General features: G+C 43.1%; 2 protein-coding genes across 2 annotated transcripts; one reads left to right on the top strand and one right to left on the bottom strand.

The window, feature by feature from the left end:
- The first annotated feature begins 327 nt into the window (after positions 1-327).
- LOC147869237 (inorganic pyrophosphatase 2-like) lies at positions 328-3,247 on the top strand. Its single transcript, XM_087337340.1, has 5 exons — positions 328-601; positions 946-1,067; positions 2,428-2,626; positions 2,721-2,866; positions 2,977-3,247. The coding sequence occupies exons 1-5, from the start codon at positions 401-403 to the stop codon at positions 3,095-3,097; spliced, it is 789 nt and encodes a 262-aa protein (XP_087193466.1). The 5' UTR covers positions 328-400; the 3' UTR covers positions 3,098-3,247.
- Positions 3,248-15,634: 12,387 nt separating this feature from the next.
- On the bottom strand, positions 15,635-18,427 carry LOC147869236 (mitochondrial outer membrane protein porin 5-like). The gene is made up of 6 exons (XM_087323195.1): positions 18,371-18,427; positions 18,235-18,259; positions 18,088-18,152; positions 17,578-17,871; positions 16,263-16,521; positions 15,635-16,178 (listed from the first exon to the last, which is right to left on the bottom strand). Exons 1-6 carry the CDS (start codon positions 18,425-18,427, stop codon positions 15,823-15,825), a joined length of 1,056 nt encoding a protein of 351 aa, XP_087179321.1. The 3' UTR covers positions 15,635-15,822.
- Between the last annotated feature and the right edge of the window lie 1,471 nt (positions 18,428-19,898).

The following is a 19,898-nucleotide window of genomic DNA, read 5'->3' as shown; positions in this document are numbered from 1 at the left end:
TTTTAGGTTACTGCCAAGTGATTGGAACTCAAAAAATGTTTGGCTTTTGTTGTTGGGTGGTAATGTTCGTTAGGATTGTTAAGGCGATCGAGGAAAGGTGAGGGGTATTCCAGGAAAAGATGGCTGTTTCTCTTGGTAACCAACAGTGTGTGTCCCAAACATTCCAACATGGCATGGCCTCTTTCTCATTTGACAAAGAGACAATACGGAAATATCAAATATGTGAAGAGACGCTCTCTGATCTGTCTGTCTCAAAGAGAACAGCAACGTAAACAGATATATATGGATCATTTGATCGCCTTTACTAGGTAGGTATAGGTAGGTATCGAGGAGATCATTTCGAAGACCTGTTAATTATTGCTATTTCTGTTTGTTTTGTTCTTGTCTGTGTGTGTGCAGGATGGATGAAAGAGGAGAGTGCAGTGTGAGGGAGCATGATGGCTATGGCGATGGCGATGGCGATAGCGATGGCACGATGGTCATCTTCGACTTTGATTGCACTGTGGTGGATGTGGATAGCGACCCTTGGGTCGCCCAACAACTGGGAGCCTCCCCTCTCTTCCACTCCCTCCAACCCCACCTCCCATGGAATGACATGATGGTGATTCCTGCATTGCCATGCCATGCCATGCCATGCCCTGCCCTGCCATGCCATCATCACATGCATGCATCATATACCGGCCGAATGTTTGGATCATCAATCCGCCCATGTCTCACAGTAAACCGATGGGACCCACAAAGGCAAAGAATCATCCAAACTGCATGTCTCATTTACATTTGCTTCTGAGCCCCCATCTCTCATTCTTCTCATGCTTGATTAGAGAGTCCATCACATAACATGATTTAACATCTAAGGATTTCGAAGATTACGTTGCTTACCATGGTTATATGTATTACTTGTAAACATCTTGCATTAAAAAGTTGTGTGTATTTATTTTTGTGTAGAATGTGCTCATGCTAGCCCTCCAAAAGAAGGGCCACACTGTTGATGATGTACAGGAAGCACTGCGTTCTATCCCCATCGATCTCGACACTATAAATGCGATTAAAGAAACCCATGCTCGCGGGTAAATCTTTGTGTTCCTAAGTCTTCTTATTCTGATTTTTCATCCATAATTATAACACACACACACACACACACACACGCACGCTTCTTACTTGTTGGATCTTGACATCCTTTAATGGAGAACCAGAAAACAAAAACCACTGCAATTTGTTGTTGGCAACTTCCCTCATTCCATTGCATAGAACTTCCATATTTCCGATGCTTTTCCGTGAGACATGTTTATCTAAGTGCATTGTCTATGACGGCGCTTGTACATTGCACAAACATCTACATTGCAAACATCTGCAATAAGATACGGATCGTTCACACTATTTGCGCATTACATAAACATATCTAGGGCTCACTAGCTAGAGCCTACATGGACACTAGTCGTTAGATAGGTGGTCTCTCAATTGACCTTCATGCCTTGACTTGTGTTTTGAATTTTTGCCATTTATTAAACTGAACTGGCCTCTATTCTTGGTGATTGCCTTCGAAATGTTTTCTAGTCTATTCAATATCTAGTAGTCTGACCTTTACTAAATTACAGCTTTAACAAGATATGGGAACCAAACAAGAAGCTTGTATTCAATGAGATGGGTTTAGATCCTCTTGAACATCAATTACAATGAAGACCCCCATTTTAATACAATTGATAAGCCATGCATGAATTAATTACCAGCCGAACTTAAAGCTTTACACATGGGTGCAACCCACAAATACATGGGTGCAACCCCCATTTTCAACCTTAGAATAACACATCCTCTCAAACTCTTTCCATTAGTTAGATGTCACAAAATGGGATCTTCACAAATTTGGGATATATAAAAGTGTGATATACCAATATGTGATCTAGGAGAGCACAATGCTCTCCTTTTTGACATTGTGATGAAGTTGAGACATTATCAAAGTTTTGGGTCCAAATGGGGAAATAGACATCCCAATAATATTGTGGTGTGCATGTATGCCTTTGTGCCACTCTTTTAGCACACCCTTTTTAGGATGCATGTACCTAAGCCGACCCACCCTTTTAGCATACCCTTTTAAGCTAAGCCAACCCAAATGGGTACCTTTGTATAAACTATAAATTGAGTAAGAAGTAAGAAGCTAACTAGACTGGTTTTGATCTCTTATGTGCATTTCACAATACATATTGGGGCTCATTAAAAAAGAACGACCCTAAGTGTGTGGTACTTGTTTACGTTATTTTAGATTTTCTCCAAACAACAAGCCTATTTTAGCAAATTTCCCAATTTTGAATATGGAAACTACAATAGAAGATTATCCAACCTTCTTGGGCTCTTTTTATGAAGATTAGAGAGTACCTCTAGATGTCCTCATCCACGGTCTCATATACAAGACTAGTCATTTTCTATTCGCAGGTGTGAACTAAGGATTGTGAGTGATGCCAATGATTTCTTTATTGATACAATCTTACAAAAACACGGGGTCCAACATCTTTTTAGTCGAATACATACAAACCCTTCTTTTATTGATGAAGGAAGAATCCATATAGGGCCTTATCACAAGAAGCAATGGAGGTCACATGGATGTCCTCTATGTCCCCCTAACATGTGTAAGGTAATTGTGATAGATTCCAATGAAAACATAGATTTCATTACTTGTTATTTTATTTTACTAGACATTCTCGTATGTTTGTATTTTTCTTGGGTAGGGAATGGTATTAGATGGAATAAAGGAGGAAACACAAGAGGAATCAAGTAATCTCAGAAGGAGAATCATATATCTTGGTGATGGAATTGGTGATCTTTGTCCCGTATTGAGGCTAGGTTTAGAAGATTGTGTACTTCCTCGACAAGGGTATGCCATTTCAACTGTAACACTCTTCGAAACCTTGTCATTAGGATTTCAAATGCTCACTAATAAACAACTTACTTTTATTTTGGGACTTTGTTGTTTCATCTTCACAGGTATCCTTTATTTGACTTGATTACAGAAAATATTCAAAAGGTTAAAGCAAGTGTATATCCATGGAATAATGGAAGTGAAATGAAGGAGAAACTTATACCCTTGATAATGCATCATAATTAATTACATTGTAAGTTGATAAATTTAAGAAATGTTAAGTAAATGGCTACGGTGCGAGTAATATATAGGGAGTGATGACATGTGATTTGGTAAACCAAATAGAGGGCTTGAACAAAATGAGACCTGAATAAAGAGTTGATAATCTTTGAAAAGAGAAATGTTGGTTGTGGTTTGAGGATGGTAGCTTTGCAATAACAATTGAGATGCTCACATTTTGATCAAATGTAGCTAAATAACTAAACCCCACCAAGAATAGAGCATTCCTAGTCATTCTACACATGGCCAAGAATTTTTAGAGTATTAGTCTTCCAAAAGAATGGAACATTTGTAAGGATCTCTTTGATAGCGGATTCAGAGCTATGTTAGGCTAGAGTTTGCATGTCAAATCTATGTATGTAGAAGTTGCCAAAGAGATTTTGTTGGCAGGTCAAGTCATGATATGCTTTCCCCCCATTTTTCTATCATTCATAAATTTCCAAGTTAAAGGAACCTTTATATTGCTAAAATAACCTTCAAAACGATCACTTAGAATTCACTAACTTCTAATTGTTAATGGTAGCTTCAATATGTTTGTTGATTTCTTGTTGTTTTGAAGGTTACGTCTTTCATTGTTTTGTTATGTGCTAAAACCCTAAGGATAATGTCAGCTCAATGTTTTAGCATTGTTGGAAGTGTGAACGATATATATACCAATACGTGTGTGAGTGTTGATCAATTGTAGTTGAATATTTGTTTTAATATAATTCCACTTCTCTTCGATTATTTATCGACGATTTCTATGTGATAACCTATGTAAAGAGATTGCTCAATGATGCTGCGTTGCATCCAATTTGGGATTCTACTAGCACAAGACAAGACCCCCTTACTCACGCAACCTTGGAAACATTAAAGGTCATATAGTTTGCACATGGGAGATCAATAGGTAAGAGGCAAAATTGAATGCGATCAAAGTAGAATTTCTCTCAAAGTTTCATCCCTTTTTTTTGAGCATAATGCAAAAACTCCCATGGGTAATGTATAGACAACTATCTATTGGATAGTATACCAACCATAGTAAATCAATATACAAGCAACATCTATGGAGATGTTAGAAAAGAGTCAGCAACACTTGGTGAACATGGAGGAGTTGCTTAGTGGGCAACAACAAAAGGAGATACATGTCACACAACTATAACAAATTGACATTAACAAACTCACCAACAAAGGTTGTGCTTGTACATTGACCAATTCCAACAGTTGTTCAATGGGGTTGAATGGGGAATCCTAACTTAGTTCCATTTGGCACCCATAAACTTTCATGACTTTGCTTTTGACATGCCAAGATGATGTACATATCCAATTAGGCAATGGGGAGAGCAAAGCTAGTGTTTGTTCATTTCTTGATTCACCACTTAAGAATGACCACAAAAACTCCATCAACCATTAAGAACTCAATGTATCATGACATGGGAGGAATGTGGAGGCTCATGGTTCACACATTATACTACATATGTTACACCTAACTATAAGACCATGTTCTTCACCAAGCAAGAAAATTGCACATCAATACATGTTAGCGCTCATCCCATTGTTTGTCATCTCAACCAGTGCTTCTATACAACTTAGCTCCAACTCGTGCTAGGATGTTACACAAGGCATTAGGGCACACGTGATGAGAGGAATCGACTATGCACACTTTGCCCTAGACAACTTCAGGAATTTGAGTATTACACATTGATACAATGTTTTGCGTTTGATCACATTTGTAGAAAGTAGCGTGCGGAAGCAAGTATGAAGACCGAACAGAAGGGAGGAAACTCAGGTTTAATGGAGAGCTTGAGCTTACACGGTATACGCAGGAGAGACAGAGAGAGAGAGAAACACAAAAAACTATGTTCAACAATAATACCCAATCTGTACATAAGACGTGCTTCAGTGAACACTTTTATACAAGTCCTAGAAGGATTGACCGAAGTACTGACAATACTTCAATGCTCATTAAGAGCTCCTACACTAACTCCCAAATATATTCCTCACGGAATATCTTTCCTAATGGCCTCCCGGTTTACGCACTCGGCCTAACCGATCGGTCCCAACTGATCCGGTCCTCGACTTCTTCAGCCGATCCAGCCGATGTTGAGCTTGTCTCTCAACACTCCCCCTCAAGCTCAACTTGAGGCTCTTCGGGATCTTCATAGCTCCGGTTCCTCCTGGCTTCACGCCTCGCTCGCGCTCCTCGACCTATTCGACTCTGCGTGCTTCGACCCTTACGGTCGGCTTGTCTGCTCATGTGACCCTTATAAGCTCTTCTGCTGTTGCGGTGTCAACACTTCTTCTGCTGCCTTTTCTTCCGCTTGGGCCTCGGTTGATTCAATGTGTTTGAATCAAACATCCGAACCAACTCGGCTACTTCCAATCGGTTTTCGCTCTCATCCGAGTTGGCTGTCTCCAACTCGTCTTCGGTCTTCTCGCCCTCGATTGTGTCATCTCGCCCATGTGTGGTTGGCTTCGGCTCTCTCCTTCGGCTGCTCCCCTTCTATCCGCTTTCAGACTTTTCCGTGGGTCCACCCTCGGCTTCTTCAGCCGATCCGAAGTCGAACTCGACAACCGAGTCAACCGACTCGGACTCGGTGTCGCGGTCTTCGCTCCTTTCCTGCTGCCTTGCTTGGTCGTTCGGGACTGTTCTCCCCCTCAAGGTTGGCACGTCGAGGTGACGCAACCCGAGTGCACCTGAGAATTGCCGCAACTTGTCCAGACCAAGAGGCTTTGTGAAGATGTCGGCAGTCTGCCGATCCGTCGGCACGTACTGAAGTTCGACTTCACCGGAAAGGACATGCTCACGGACGAAATGGTAGTGCACCTCAATGTGATTGGTCCGTGCATGGAAAACGGGGTTCTTCGCGAGCTGGATGCTGCTGAGGTTGTCGCAATAGATCGTCGTCGGATCTGACACCTCCACTTGCAGGTCCTTAAGTAGCCGCTTCAACCATATGGCTTCGCATGTCGCGACAGCCGCTCCTCGGTACTCAGCTTCGGTGCTCGACAGTGCAACTATCGGCTGCTTCTTACTGCTCCATGCGATCGCGGCACTCCCGAGGGAGAAAGCGTATCCGGATGTGGATCGGCGATCGGCGGCGTGGCCAACCCAATCAACATCGGTGTAGCCGACTAACTGCGCGGCTGCACCGGTCCGATATAACAGTTCGCAGTCCTTAGTGCCACTTACGTACCATAGTACGCGTTGCGCACACTGAAGGTGCTCCTCGGTAGGTCGCGCCATGAACTGACTGATCACTTCGACCGGATAACTGAGGTCGGGTCGGGTGATGGTCAAGTATATAAGGCTTCCAACAATTTGTCGGAACCTCGTCGGGTCGCATACCTTTCCCGTATCGGGACAAAGCTTGACGGTTCTGTCCAGAGGAGTCGAGACGGACTTACAGTCGGCCATCCCGAATTTGAAGAGCATACTCAGCACGTAATGACGTTGGCTGATCAATATGCCTTCGGGGGTACGGATCACTTCGATCCCGAGGAAGTAATGAAGGTCCCCCAGATCCTTCATGTCGAACGATGCTGCAAGCTGGATCTTCACGCGGTTGATTTCACCTAGGTCGGCGCCGGTGATGACCAAGTCATCAACATATAGTAGAATACTAACCGGTCCGAGTCGACCTTTCCGGATGAACAGGGAAGAGTCCGATTTTGACGTGACGAAGCCCATCCGACGCAGTTGTTGCGTGATCTTCGCGTTCCAGGCACGCGGGGCTTGCTTCAGTCCGTAAAGGGACTTCTTCAGTCGGCATACTGCCGAGGAGTTCGTTCCAGAGTGAAATCCGGGGGGTTGTACCATGTACACCTGTTCCTCAAGGTCACCTTGCAGGAACGCATTCTTTACATCCATCTGATGTAAGTGCCACCCCTTCACGGCAGCTACTGCGAGCAAAACACGGACGGTCGTCATTTTCGCGACCGGCGCAAATGTCACATCGTAGTCAATGTCGTGTTTCTGCGCGTAGCCCTTTGCCACTAGCCGAGCCTTGTACCGGTTGACCGAGCCATCGGTGTTGTACTTGACCTTGTACACCCACCTACACCCGATCGGCTTCACACCCTTCGGTGCGTCAACCAGGTGCCAGGTCTCGTTCTCCGCCAATGCGTGCATCTCTTCCTCCATCGCGGCACGCCAATTCACGTCTTTAGCCGCTTCTGCATAGCTCTCCGGCTCACGCACTTCCGCTACACGGGTCATGTACGCATAATGATGCGCCATGTACTCGTTGTATCCGAACTGCAAAATAGGATTCTTCGGGCGGGTAGATCGGCGTAATCTCACATTAGCCGATGTCGAGGCCTTCTCGGTCGACACGGTCTTCATCTTTAAAGACCCGTCACCGGTTCCCTCGTAGTCGGACTCGCGTCGGTCTGACTCGTTCCTTTCTCTTTGCGCGTAAGCCGTCTCCTCGGCTTCCTGCGCGGGGAATGCACGGCCGAGTCTCCACTACTCGCCGGCTCTTCATCGGACTGGTCGTACCGACTCAGTCGTCCAATCGGTCCACTTAACCGGAGTGAAATCAGACTCTCTTCGCGGGTCTCGATTTCGGGCTCATCCGGAGGCATCTTGGCCTCGCTGACCTCATCGTCAGAGCTCGGATTGGAGTCGAGGTTCGTAGTCGGGGGCAGGTACCAGGACGCGGACTCGTCAAACACAACGTCGCGGCTGACACGCGCTTGTTTGGTGCGAGGGTTATAGCACTTATAACCCTTCTGCTCGTCCGAGTAACCGACCAAGATGCATTTCTCGGCCTTTGTGTCCAGCTTCCTCCTTTTCTCCTTCGGTATATGCACATATGCAATGCTACCGAACACCCTCAAGTGTCGCAAGTTCGGCTTCGTTCCGAAATATAGCTTGTGCGCCGACACTTTGTCTCCGATCCGGTTCTGGATGTATACCGCGGTCCTTACCGCCTCGGCCCAATAGAACTTGGGCAAGCTCTTCTCCTCCAGCATTGCCCGTGCCGCTTCCACAACTGACCGATTCTTCCTCTCAGCCACGCCATTCTGCTCCGGCGTGTATCTGCAACTGAATTCGCGCCGAATTCCCATTTGTTGTAGATAACCGTTGAATTGACCGGAAAAGTACTCTTTCCCGCCATCCGACCGCAAGTACTTGATCTTCCGTCCCATTTCCGTTTCCACGAACCCTTTGAGGTCCCGAAAGCAGTCGAAGACTTCGCTCTTCCTCTCAATGAGGTAGATCCACGTGTGCCGCGTGTGGTCGTCGATGAAGGAGACGAAATATCGGCTCCCGCCAAGACTAACGTTTTGTGCCGGCCCCCATACATCGGAGTGTATAAGGTCGAGCTTGTTCCGGCTCCGGTTTCGCTTGTTCGGGAAAGGAAGTCGGTGTTGCTTCTCGAGCTGGCAGGCTTCACAAATTTGTGCCTTTCGGCCACTAAATTTGGGCAATCCGAACACTACCTGTTTCGATTGTAGATCTTGAAGCTGTTGGTGGTTGACGTGGCCTATCCGCTTGTGCCACAAGTCGATGTCCGACTCGGCTTTTTGTCCCTTTGCGAACATTGCGATGCCGCCGTCAGTTCAGTCGAGGATGAACATCCTCCCGTCTCTGCGCTCTTGCGCAATCACACGGCCTTCTTCCTCAATGAAGCACCCGAGGTGTGTAAACCGAACCTCCATCCCTTGGTCGACGATCTGTCTGACAGAGACCAAGTTTTTCGTGATTGTCGGAATGTGCAACACGTTCATGAGTTTCCCTTTCTGCCCGACATGGCTAAGGGGAACTTCTCCGACATTCGCGATCGGATGCGGAGTGTCGTCTCCTGTTGCGACTACTCCAGGTTGTATCGATTTTTCAAGGTACAAGAACCACTCCTTATGGCTCGTCATGTGGTTTGACGCGCCGGAGTCTACGTACCACACCTCGTCCGATCTCGGGGTGGTCTGTTTCATTGAGTTTGCTTCGTGTCTCGTCACGAAGGCAGACCATTCTCCGTTTCTCCCGGAGTCTTCGGCGTAGTGCGATCGCTACCGATTTCCCTTGTCGGTATGTCCGGAGCCGTTTCCGGAACCGGTTCTCTCCAAATCGGCGTGCTTCTACCAGCACTCGCTTTCCCTGTGGCCTTTCTTGCCACAGTACCAACACTCCGCGATGGCTTTCCCTTGCCGGTTCTCATCGCTTCGACTCCCCTTGTTTCCGAAGGGTCCGGAGTTGTTGTCAGCATCATTGCGCGACCGCCTCCATTGCGCGCCGACTCGCCTCGTCCTCCACGTCCATGGGGCCTATCTCCCTCCGTGTACAACATTCTGCTGTCGGTGTGCGTGCTCGTCGACGCACCCGCGTGGTTCTCCTCTACTAGGAGCATCGACTGTAAGTCGAAAAAGGACGGCGTATTCTCCCGGGTACACACAGCCGTTCGGAACGCTCTGAACTTCGACGCCAAACCTCCGAGACAGATCTGGACCATCTCACTCTCCTCGATGTTCACCTCTATGGAGGCGAGGGAGTCGCAGATATCCTTGTTCTTCGAGGTATAGTCCGCCACCGACAAGTCGCGTTGTCGTAGGTTGCTCAACTCCTGTCGGAGCTGAAGCTTCCTGGCTGTGGTGCTCGCGGCGAAAATCTTCTTCAGATTTTCCCACGCACCCTTCGGCGTCTTTGCATCCCGAACATAGCTCAATAGCTGTTCGCCCACACACAACGCGAAGCAGTATAATACCCTGCTCGCCGATTGCTCCCATGACGGGAAGTCTCTGTGTGTCGATTCGGGTGTTGCGTCATTAGCTCCTTCGACATAACTCCAGTAGCCGTGTCCGAGCAGGTACTAGTGCATCTTGTAGGACCAAGACGCGTAGTTGGTTCTGTCGAGCTTCTCTGTTCGAAGTGAGCTCACCATGCCTCTATCCATCGTTCTTCTTGTTCTTCTTCGTCAAGCTGTGTCGGCTGCAGAGAGGTTCTCAACCCTCGCGCTCTGATACCATTTAGAAAGTAGCGTGCGGAAGCAAGTATGAAGACCGAACAGAAGGGAGGAAACTCAGGTTTAATGGAGAGCTTGAGCTTACACGGTATACGCAGGAGAGACAGAGAGAGAGAGAAACACAAAAAACTATGTTCAATAATAATACTCAATCTGTACATAAGACGTGCTTCAGTGAACACTTTTATACAAGTCCTAGAAGGACTGACCGAAGTACTGACAGTACTTCAATGCTCATTAAGAGCTCCTACACTAACTCCCAAATATATCTCACGGAATATCTTTCCTAACGGCCTCCCGGTTTATGCAGTCGGCCTAACCGATCGGTCCCAACCGATCCGGTCCTCGGCTTCTTCAGCCGATCCAACCGATGTTGAGCTTGTCTCTCAACAACATTGCTTTCCACTCATCTGCGACCTTAGCCAATACTTTCATTACTCTCTCTCATGTATTATGTGAATAGGTCATATTTGGCCTCCAAAGTTGATAATAAAATCTCTCTCTCTCTCTCTCTCCTCACAAACATACATAGAACACACACATGCCCATACACACAAATTCTATCATCTCCAATGTGTTGTCCAACTATCCTTGATAGAACTTCTATAGTTCTTTACAATATTAACATGAAGTGCTTGAAGATGCTAATATTGAAAAGAAAATGTGTGAGGCTAGAGTCATAGTTACTTTCCAAGTGGATTGTAGATGACATATTAAGACAAGGCAAATGGTGAATTATACCTCGTGTCCTCATTCACGCCATTTATGTTATGGCCAAATATTTCATCTTGAAGCCTTGCATGCAAGTAGCATGAGTGCAAACATCTCTAGGAATCGGGAAATATAATATAATTTCTATGATTCAAACTCTTTAGGTATGTTAATGTAATTCTCGACTCTAGCCAATAGGTTAAAATAGAAATTTAACGAGCTAGTAAGCTAATATAACTTTTTTTAACAAGCTATTAGGTTAGAACTTAGGACAAAATTTTAAGTGACTTATTTTGGATTTCTTTATAATTCAAGAGCATTTGACTTTTGTTTACCATTTGGACCATATATCGACATTTTAATGATGAGATTTCAATAAAAGTGCATTGATGAAAGATAGACCTTTAATTGAGACTCGAGAGAAGGAATGTGGACTGATACAAAACTACATGTGGCGAACGGTATTGTGTCTCATAGGCATTGCTAATTGATTGAAAAAAGAATGTGCTTGAGAAATGAACTTTGGTAAAACTTTGAGGAAGATGAGTGCATAAATATCAATAGTCGTTGATGAACAAGGTTGCATGTTTCACACTTGCACCTAATTGTATGAAAGCACTAGTATTCGTAACATGCCACGTTGTTGAATAGTGTCACAATTGCCACATGATGTATGTACGCATGCACACTTGCTCACTTGAAAGTGTGCCCACACACATACACACACACATACATACATACATACACACACAACATGTATGTATCCTTACTTCTGACTTTCATCACAACATAGCCACGGGCCTATCACAAAACATTATGGTGTAGATACGAAATGTTCTACAAATGAAATGTATTGTTTGCCATTTATACTAGGCTATCTAGCTATGCTTAAAGTACATAACATGATAAAATCCAATTAGAGTCAGTTGGGCAATCGATCCCATCCTACTCAAACATCACGGACAGGGAATTAAAATGTAAGAATCTTGTTGATCTTAACGTACTCAACCATGTTTCGGAACATCACAACATGAAGGTGTCGATAAAGTCGGCACCATTTTCTTGTTGGTGTGTGTAGACTGTAGTTGTACATGTAGGGTTCAGAATGAGAGTGAGTTAAGGGTTAGGAGATTTCAGAACGAGAGTCGAGCAAATATGTATGTATGTATTGTGTGTGTATGCATGCATGTATGTATGTATGTATGCTGTTACGTAGTCAAGTATGAATGTGGTGGGTCCGATGTTTTTGTAGTTTATATTTATTGCGCCTAACCATATCCATTCTGTTATACGTACATATATAAATATGTATACATACAATAAGAATAAGAATTAACAAATAATAATAATAATAATAATAATAGTAATAATAATAATAATAGGCTCCTGAAGGAAGGAAGGAATGGGGGTAGTAGGTTCTCGTGCGTGTTTGTTTGTTCGTTCGTTCGTTCGGAAGAGGAAGGGGGTTGATCGGGTCGGTCCAGGGTTCGAATCCGCAATCGCCAAATAACACACACACACACACACACAATCATCATCGTCTTCAAGCCAGACCCCTCAACTAACTCCTACCCTGCAGACACAGACACAGACACAGACACCAGATTGATTTGACATAGATATGTACATCATGTATGTAGATGGATAGATAGACATTATCGCCATAGACACACACACACACACACACACACACACACACACACAGAGACACAGAAAGACGTAATTTCTGATGAGCTATATAGCTGTGGGATCCCCTCCTTCCTGCTAGTGCTAGTGGTCATCAGCAGCCGCCCTCTCCCCTCCTTCCACATGTTGCTGTCTCAGCTCCTCCTGCTCCTCCATTTCCATTAATTCAATTCAGACCTCAAAATCTCATCTCATCTCCTCCACCTCCTCTTCCCAGGGTTCCAGTCTGCATCCCCCTCCCTGTATGGGTGCATGAGACAGACAGACAGACAGACAGACAGAGAGAGAGAGAGGGAGATCATAGAGGGAGGAGGATGAGGATGATGCGTCGTGATGCTGCTGCTACTGCTGCTTGGGAAACGTTTGCATCTCCACCATCATTTCCGCCGCCTCCGCCTCGATCGCCTGCAGAGAGCTGCATGAGCTTGTCCACATGTGACATGATGGTGAAGAATCAGACACACAGCAGCAGCAGCAGCAGCAGCAGTAGTGGTAGTAGTAATAGTAGTAGTAGCAGGGAGCAGCTGCAGTCGAATAGTGGTAGTGGTAGTAGTGGTATCGAGGTCGGCTCCGACAACATTGTGGTGGGATCGCAGGAGCTCCTCTTCGTGGTGCTTGGGATCGTCCTGTTTTCTCTGTTCGCATACATCCTGGCCAAAGTTTGTACAACCAGCACTGCTACCTCCTCCTCCTCCTCCACTGCTACCAAAGTACTCAGCCCTGCTAATCCCCCTCCTGCAAACCCTAACCCTACTGCTGCTGCAGCATCAGGAGCAGCAGCCCGTCCTGCAACAGCACCATCACCATCACCATCACCATCACCAGCAGCTCCTCCTCCTCCTGCTGCTGCTGCACCTGCTCCACCGCCTCCTGCACCTCCTCCTCCTCCACCACCAGCCCCTGCTCCTGCTCCATCTCCATCTCCCAAAGGTATATATATATATATGTACATATAACTGTTGTAACAAATTGTGTGTGTGTGTGTGTTGCTCTCTCAGCTATTCATTGAGCATTCCTTGTGCACTGTTTTGAATGGAATGGGTGGCCACCCTTTCCAAAAATCATATCATGATGCAGATCATACCATCTATGTGTGCTTGTGCAATCATGGCGGAGCAGCATCCAATTGCAACTACCACTGCAACGCATGCGGCTCCTGTTGCCGCTCTTCATGCCATTGCAACTCCTCATCTATCGGCTCTCGATTCTTCACTCGATTCCTACAGTAGGAAAAGAGAAAAACACTCCAGGCTCTTAAGTTCCAAATGCAACTAAAATCAATTGCTATGTACTGGTAATAGCTGCAGATTGTCTTCTCCTTGCCATCCCAATGGAAAAAAAAAAGAGGATCAAAATCTAGTGCCATTAGACCATTTATTTGCAAAACTAGTTTTAATTAGCTTCAGACACACACACACACACACACATCTATGTACCTATCTTTAGATGTCAAATAACTTTAATGTAGTAGATAAAACCCAATAGATTAACTTATAGCTAATAGTTTTATTGCACCTCAGAACAGCTCTTTCAATTACCACAGTAAACAACACCTATATATAACTAGGCTAGCGACCAAAGGACACACACACACACACACACTCATAACCGTCTCTCAGCTCTCATGCTCTCTATTTTGACCCACTTGGATGCCAATTGTTTGCCTTGTTTGTGTACATAATTGGGGAGAAATAGGGTCCAGTTTCTTTACCTTTCTTAAGACACTCTCAATTTGCCACATTTTCACCTAGCAAAAGAGCATTGTAAAAAAGTTAACACAATTTGGGGAAAATGTAATGCATTTATATAATTCGGTCCCAAGAGGTATATTTCCTTTTACAAGAGATCCCTGTTATGTGTTGAATGTACCATGGTAAGTTTTGTTTGGTGTAGATGGCATTGATCCAACTTGATTAGAATTTAGTGGGGCACTCTATAAAAGAAATGTTGCTCTACTTCTAGTGGGCTACGGAATAATCACGTCTTGTTAAGTCATTTGATAATAAGCAAAATGGTTGAGTTTTGGGCCACGATTAATTGATTAAGAAGACATTTACCCCTCTTACTACATCGTCCTTTCATTTGCCCAATACCATTCCCTTTTTTCATTAAAGCCGCCGTAATTGAAACATATCCCTCTAATCTATTTAGTATGAATCTGGACTGCAAGTAAAGGAACAAGTAAAAACAATCTCATGATGTTTACATCCATTGCATAATTTAAACGTATCCCCCTAATATATTTAGTATGTATCCCCCTAATATATTTAGTATGAATCTTGACTGCAAGTAAAGATGCAAGTAAATGTTTTTTCATGATGTTATACATCCATTGCAAACTTACAGCCGACACATGCTTCCACGTGAATGTAAATTAGCATAGTTGCCAAATATCATGCCATGCACGTTCCATCACTAAATATGCTATTTGTATAAATTTATGTAGCCATATTTTGAAAGGAATATTAATCCGGCTCGCAAATGCATATGATTAGTTGCCAGATAGACCATACAGATCTCAGGCCTTGGATTAGCAAATGCATATGATTAGTTGCTAAACAGAGACCATACAGAACCTCTAACCATGTTAACTATTCATTCCATTTTGAAGTCACTAATTACAGTGAAGCCCCAACTACTCGGGATGCATATACATAGTTGAAGCCCCAACTTTGAGCTTGGTCTCTCGAATTATTATCTTGATAACCCAGAATTCAGTTTCTCAAAATAGGGCTAATTCTACTGAAAGTCATTATCTAGATATGTATTACACGATTCTAATGTACCAAATTCATACAATCAATGTTTAAATTATGTCATCTGTACGCATTAATAAGATGCAAACATTCCAATTAGTTTTATCCACATCTAAAATCCTAATGCAACATCATTGAAGGTAATAAAGAATAAGAATGAAGTTGCACTCATCTGCCCACAAACAAAAACTATGATAAATTTTAATATAAGTGGGCAACCGAATTTTCCTTGGGATAAAATATATGTGGGAATGTTATGATCAGGAAGAAATATTTGTGTTGTTTCTTTTATTCACAGAAACAAGTCATAAAAATTAATTTCAAGATTGCCAAGGATTAGAACTACTACCTCTGATGAGGTTTTATAATCAGGAAGATATCTTACTGTAATTCTAATAACAGAAACAATCGTGTCGTTAATTTCAAGTTAGCTCATAATTCAAACCAAATTTAGTACCTCAGATTGAGGCCAATCACTCTCTTTACTACACTAAACTTTGCGTATTTTGCATCAAGAAAAGATGAAAAAGTAAAACATGTTAAATATAACCCAAACATTGTGTATCTAGCGTCAAAATGGATGAAAAACCAAAACATGTTAAATCGATAGCACCGTCGCATTAAACCCTAATTTTGGCTTAGTTGACCACAAAAGCTTGCCGTTGAACTCGGCAGAAAGCCCCAATGTAACTAATGGCTTTGGCTCATATTCCAAAAGTGTACTTATGACTCCTGTATTGCTCATCTTGGCCTTCAAACTTGTTTGTGGATCAAGCTTGTATGATCCACCAATTTCTGAATTGCTAATTCTTGCCTCCTGCTCATAGTCAACATGCATGGCTAGAGAGAGATTGGGATTCACCTCATGTGAATAATACAGGGTCAAGTTCTTGTCACCCTTCTTGGGATTATACAAGAGACACAAAGACATCGGACAAGCAACATAACCAAACCCTGTCAAGAAGATGACAATAGAAATCCTATATTTGTTTAGTACACTTTGTTAAAGAGAATAAAAATGCCACAGATCATATTCACCTGCTACCATGTTGGATAACACATTCGTCTGTGTATCGTATACAACACTACCTCCGACCGAGAACTTCTCTGACCCTAAATTGGCACTGCATTCTAGAATCGGTGTAGTTTTCAGGCCCTTCATGGTGGTTGTAACGGCTGCGGCCTCACGCCGATATACCAACTCGGCTTTCCCTAGTTGGCTAGCATCAGGGATTGCTGTTGACAATGAAAACTTCAAGCCTGGGGCAAGATCTTCATATGTCGTCTCAGCGGTTATCTTATAAAAAGTCCCATTTCGAAACTTATCAAATATTTGGGGTAATTGATGATTCAAAGCTTATCTTAGAAAATACTCACCTTAGCTTCCAACAATGCATAATATTATTATTACTGTTCTAAAGACATTTTTGCATTTGGATTGCATTATAAAATTTATTTTATAGGAATTAAAAGCAAGATCAAGAGCAAGATAGATGGTGGATACTAACCAGTATATACAATTCTTTGCCACGGAATGCTACACTACAAACAGATGCTACAAAAATATCATATAGACGGGTGGATGTGTTTTCATGACAAAATGAAAATGTAGAACTGGAAACATGTATCATGTTTTATTTTGCCCTCGTGTGAAATAATGGAATAATTGGCATATTGTAAGGGCTCCCTTTTTTTGCATTATAGGACTGGCTTCTGACACCGTTTTGCATATCATACATGTGGCATGCAATATTCAGACATACCCAGCACTGTCATGTAAAAATGGGATTTTTGTGGACATATCTTGCTTTGTCATGTAAAATTTGGATGGTCCGTGCTACTGACAGAGACTTTCATATGCATAATAAATGGGACAGCCTTTTTTTTTAGTATTGTGGATCTTGCCCATTAAGAAATGGGCTCTAAGAGGAACTATTTGTAGAATAGTCAATTGTCGTGAGGCAAATGGAATGGCAAACACTAACTGTAGGGAATTGATTGCTGTGCAAATAATTAGAATAGTGGAACATGTCAAGGATTCAATACGATCAATCGAAGCAAGCGATGGTGGACATGTCAAAAGATTCAGACAATAGGCGGCTTCTCCCCAAAAAAACCGATCATGACATAGGAAACAAATTATGGAAAAATGTAGTACCTTGGCATGCATACAAGATTCAACTGAATATAGAAAGCTATTAGAAACATGCAGCATATCCCATGGTGCAAAAATGGTAACACATGAAAAGATGATGTGGAAGGGTTTGGTCCTAAGATGCAAAAACTACAACACAAAGAAGGAAAGGAAGGTCAATGGATCTATGGAAGGCATAAATGCAGGGAAGAAGATTACCTGGTTTGTGGGGGAGGAGAAGGAGAGGTCCGCCTTGACGCCCGCGGTCTTGAAAGAGGAGGAGACGGTGGCCATGAGGAGGCCCTGGGAGGTGAGGATGGGCGTGGTGGACAAGGAGGCGCCAGTGGACGTCAAGTGGGAGAAGAAGAGCATCATGTGGCCGGTGGACAAGCCTTTGCTCAACACATCCTTGGCCTTCTTCCCAACCTCTGCAAACACACATGGCGGACCACCACCACCACCACCACCACTATAATTCGCCCACCACATCTCTCTTTCTCTTTCTCTTCCTTTCTATGTAAAAAGAAAATCTTTAAAAGATGATCTCCTCTTCCCTTCTCTTCCTGTTTGGTGTCTCAGAGATTCATTCAAAGCTTTCATCCCCTACATGATCCTCCATGAATTTAGCTCTGTATTGAAAGTGGGGGGGGCTTCCATTTGGTCATGTTCTTTAGCCTCCACGTGTTGGGTTTTTATTTATTTTTTACGCTTACTTATTTGTACATATACCAACTCCTCCTCTTCATGACCTCCCTCCCCTCCTCTCGCCCCGCGTCCATGTCCACGTCCCGGCACTGCGAATGCCCAAATGTGAAATCAATATCATAGATGCACAATGATTCGGGTACTTGTCATGAAGGGGCACACAATTAGAACCTTTTTCCGATGCCGCATGCTCCATCTACGATAAAATATATGACTTCACCCAATAGTCCATCTGTGCCCGTGCTTTGTGTTGGATTGCTCGTAGTTCATGTAATATTAAGAACTTTGTTTTGTATATCATGTGAACCTTATTCATGGCTTGCCCATTTGTTCGAGCTGCTTCATCCAGCTTTTCCATGACCATATTTCGTTAAATGTTGTAAGATAGTTGACCCAATTTAGTCATTAATTAACATAGAGCCAACCTCGAGAAAGTCTTATAACTCATTGTAACTCTCTATCACATAGTACTAATCCTCTTACCATGACGAGCATTAAGATTTGTTTCAGTTTATGTCTTTTAAAAGTTATTGAAAGTAGATATATATATATATATGTTCAGATTAATGGTGGTCTTTAAGAAGTCAAGACAAGGCAACATTGATACATGACATGAAAGGCCAAATCGGTAATTCCCACTAATATTGGGATGCATATAGGTCAACATATGAGAAAATAGTTTTTGTCTGCCAGCAAACATTTTGTGAGCTATGGGCATTCTATTTTTCTTGTCTTTGATATCTACTTTTCTACCATACGTAAAAATAGTTGTTTGGTTGATGTCTCATAAACATGCATGCGTGGGGGTCTTGGAGTAGGGAGAACATAAAGATTGGGATACAAATGTAGGACATGAAAGTTGGGACACGAACATAGGACGCGAATGTAGGATGTGAACGTAGGGACGTGAATGTAGTACATGAGTGTAGGACATGAATGCTCCAAGGAGCCGATTAGCACACAAGATTAGGAATAATATATGAGATTAATGTAAATACACGAGATTAAGACCAAATGACCTCCTATTAAGAAGTAGATGCTCAATTATACAAGAAATCCTTTTATAACGTAGGGGTTCCAAAATTTTCAAAGTGATTAAGTACAATATGGGGTAATTACAAGGCAACCACTAAGCATAAAAGGAAACAAAGTTTGGGGAGTTGATCGAGTTTCTGGTGAAGGTGTGAGTCAAGTAGGTCGTCGAGACCTCGCCAATGATCAACAACCACCTTTGGGTTGAAGTAGTGTTCTCAAGCCACTTCATGGTCCCCTTTCATGACTGATGTGTGAGTTTGCCGAATGCCTTCTCTAAAGCCAACATGTGATGGTGCTCGATAGAGAATTCGTCTTTAGGTATGCTTGAGAAGAAGAAAAAGACATCGAATACGGTAATATAATGGACATATTCACACTAATTTATTGGACAAACTAGATTAGGCTATTTATGTAAATAGCATAAAGGGTAGTTGCCCGAGTTTGGTGAGTATATAACCGACTTGTAACCTAGTTTGTAAGGTTGATGTCAATGTTGCCATTTGAATATACAATGTATATTTTGTGCCTCTGAGTTTTCCTCTCTCTCTCTCTCTCTTGTCTCCATTGTTGTTAATCTTGTAGTCTATCTTTTTCATTTTTGTTCATCTTTGTTCCATTTCCATCAACTCGTTTTTAGCATACAATGCCGTGTTTTAGACCATTTAATTGACGACCACACTCCCAACAGTTGGTATCAGAGCCATAGGTTTTTTTTCGCTGTTGGTCGTCATTCATCCTTCCATCATCAACACTTTTGATTCGACTGTTAAAAACTTCAAGTTTGTCGGATCTCCTGAACA

This window comes from Azolla caroliniana, unplaced genomic scaffold (assembly GCF_043228905.1).
Source record: "Azolla caroliniana isolate FFs.n. ecotype wild unplaced genomic scaffold, voAzoCaro1.0.p SCAF_1, whole genome shotgun sequence".
NCBI lineage: Eukaryota > Viridiplantae > Streptophyta > Polypodiopsida > Salviniales > Salviniaceae > Azolla > Azolla caroliniana.
The sequence above is the reverse complement of the archived record's forward strand: the minus strand, read 5'-3'. Positions and strand labels throughout refer to the sequence as shown.

Excerpts from the sequence above, each read along its gene's own strand:
- LOC147869236 (XM_087323195.1), bottom strand. The coding sequence starts at position 18,427 with ATGGTCATGGAAAAGCTGGATGAAGCAGCTCGAACAAATGGGCAAGCC. Across the intron at positions 18,260-18,370 it reads ATGGGCAAGCCATGAATAAG|ATGGAGCATGCGGCATCGGA; the intron begins GTTCACATGATA and ends ATTTTATCGTAG. Across the intron at positions 17,872-18,087 it reads GTCATGAAGAGGAGGAGTTG|AAAGGAAGAGAAAGAGAAAG; the intron begins GTATATGTACAA and ends CTTTTTACATAG.
- LOC147869237 (XM_087337340.1), top strand. The coding sequence starts at position 401 with ATGGATGAAAGAGGAGAGTGCAGTGTGAGGGAGCATGATGGCTATGGC. Across the intron at positions 602-945 it reads TCCCATGGAATGACATGATG|AATGTGCTCATGCTAGCCCT; the intron begins GTGATTCCTGCA and ends ATTTTTGTGTAG. Across the intron at positions 1,068-2,427 it reads AAAGAAACCCATGCTCGCGG|GTGTGAACTAAGGATTGTGA; the intron begins GTAAATCTTTGT and ends TTCTATTCGCAG.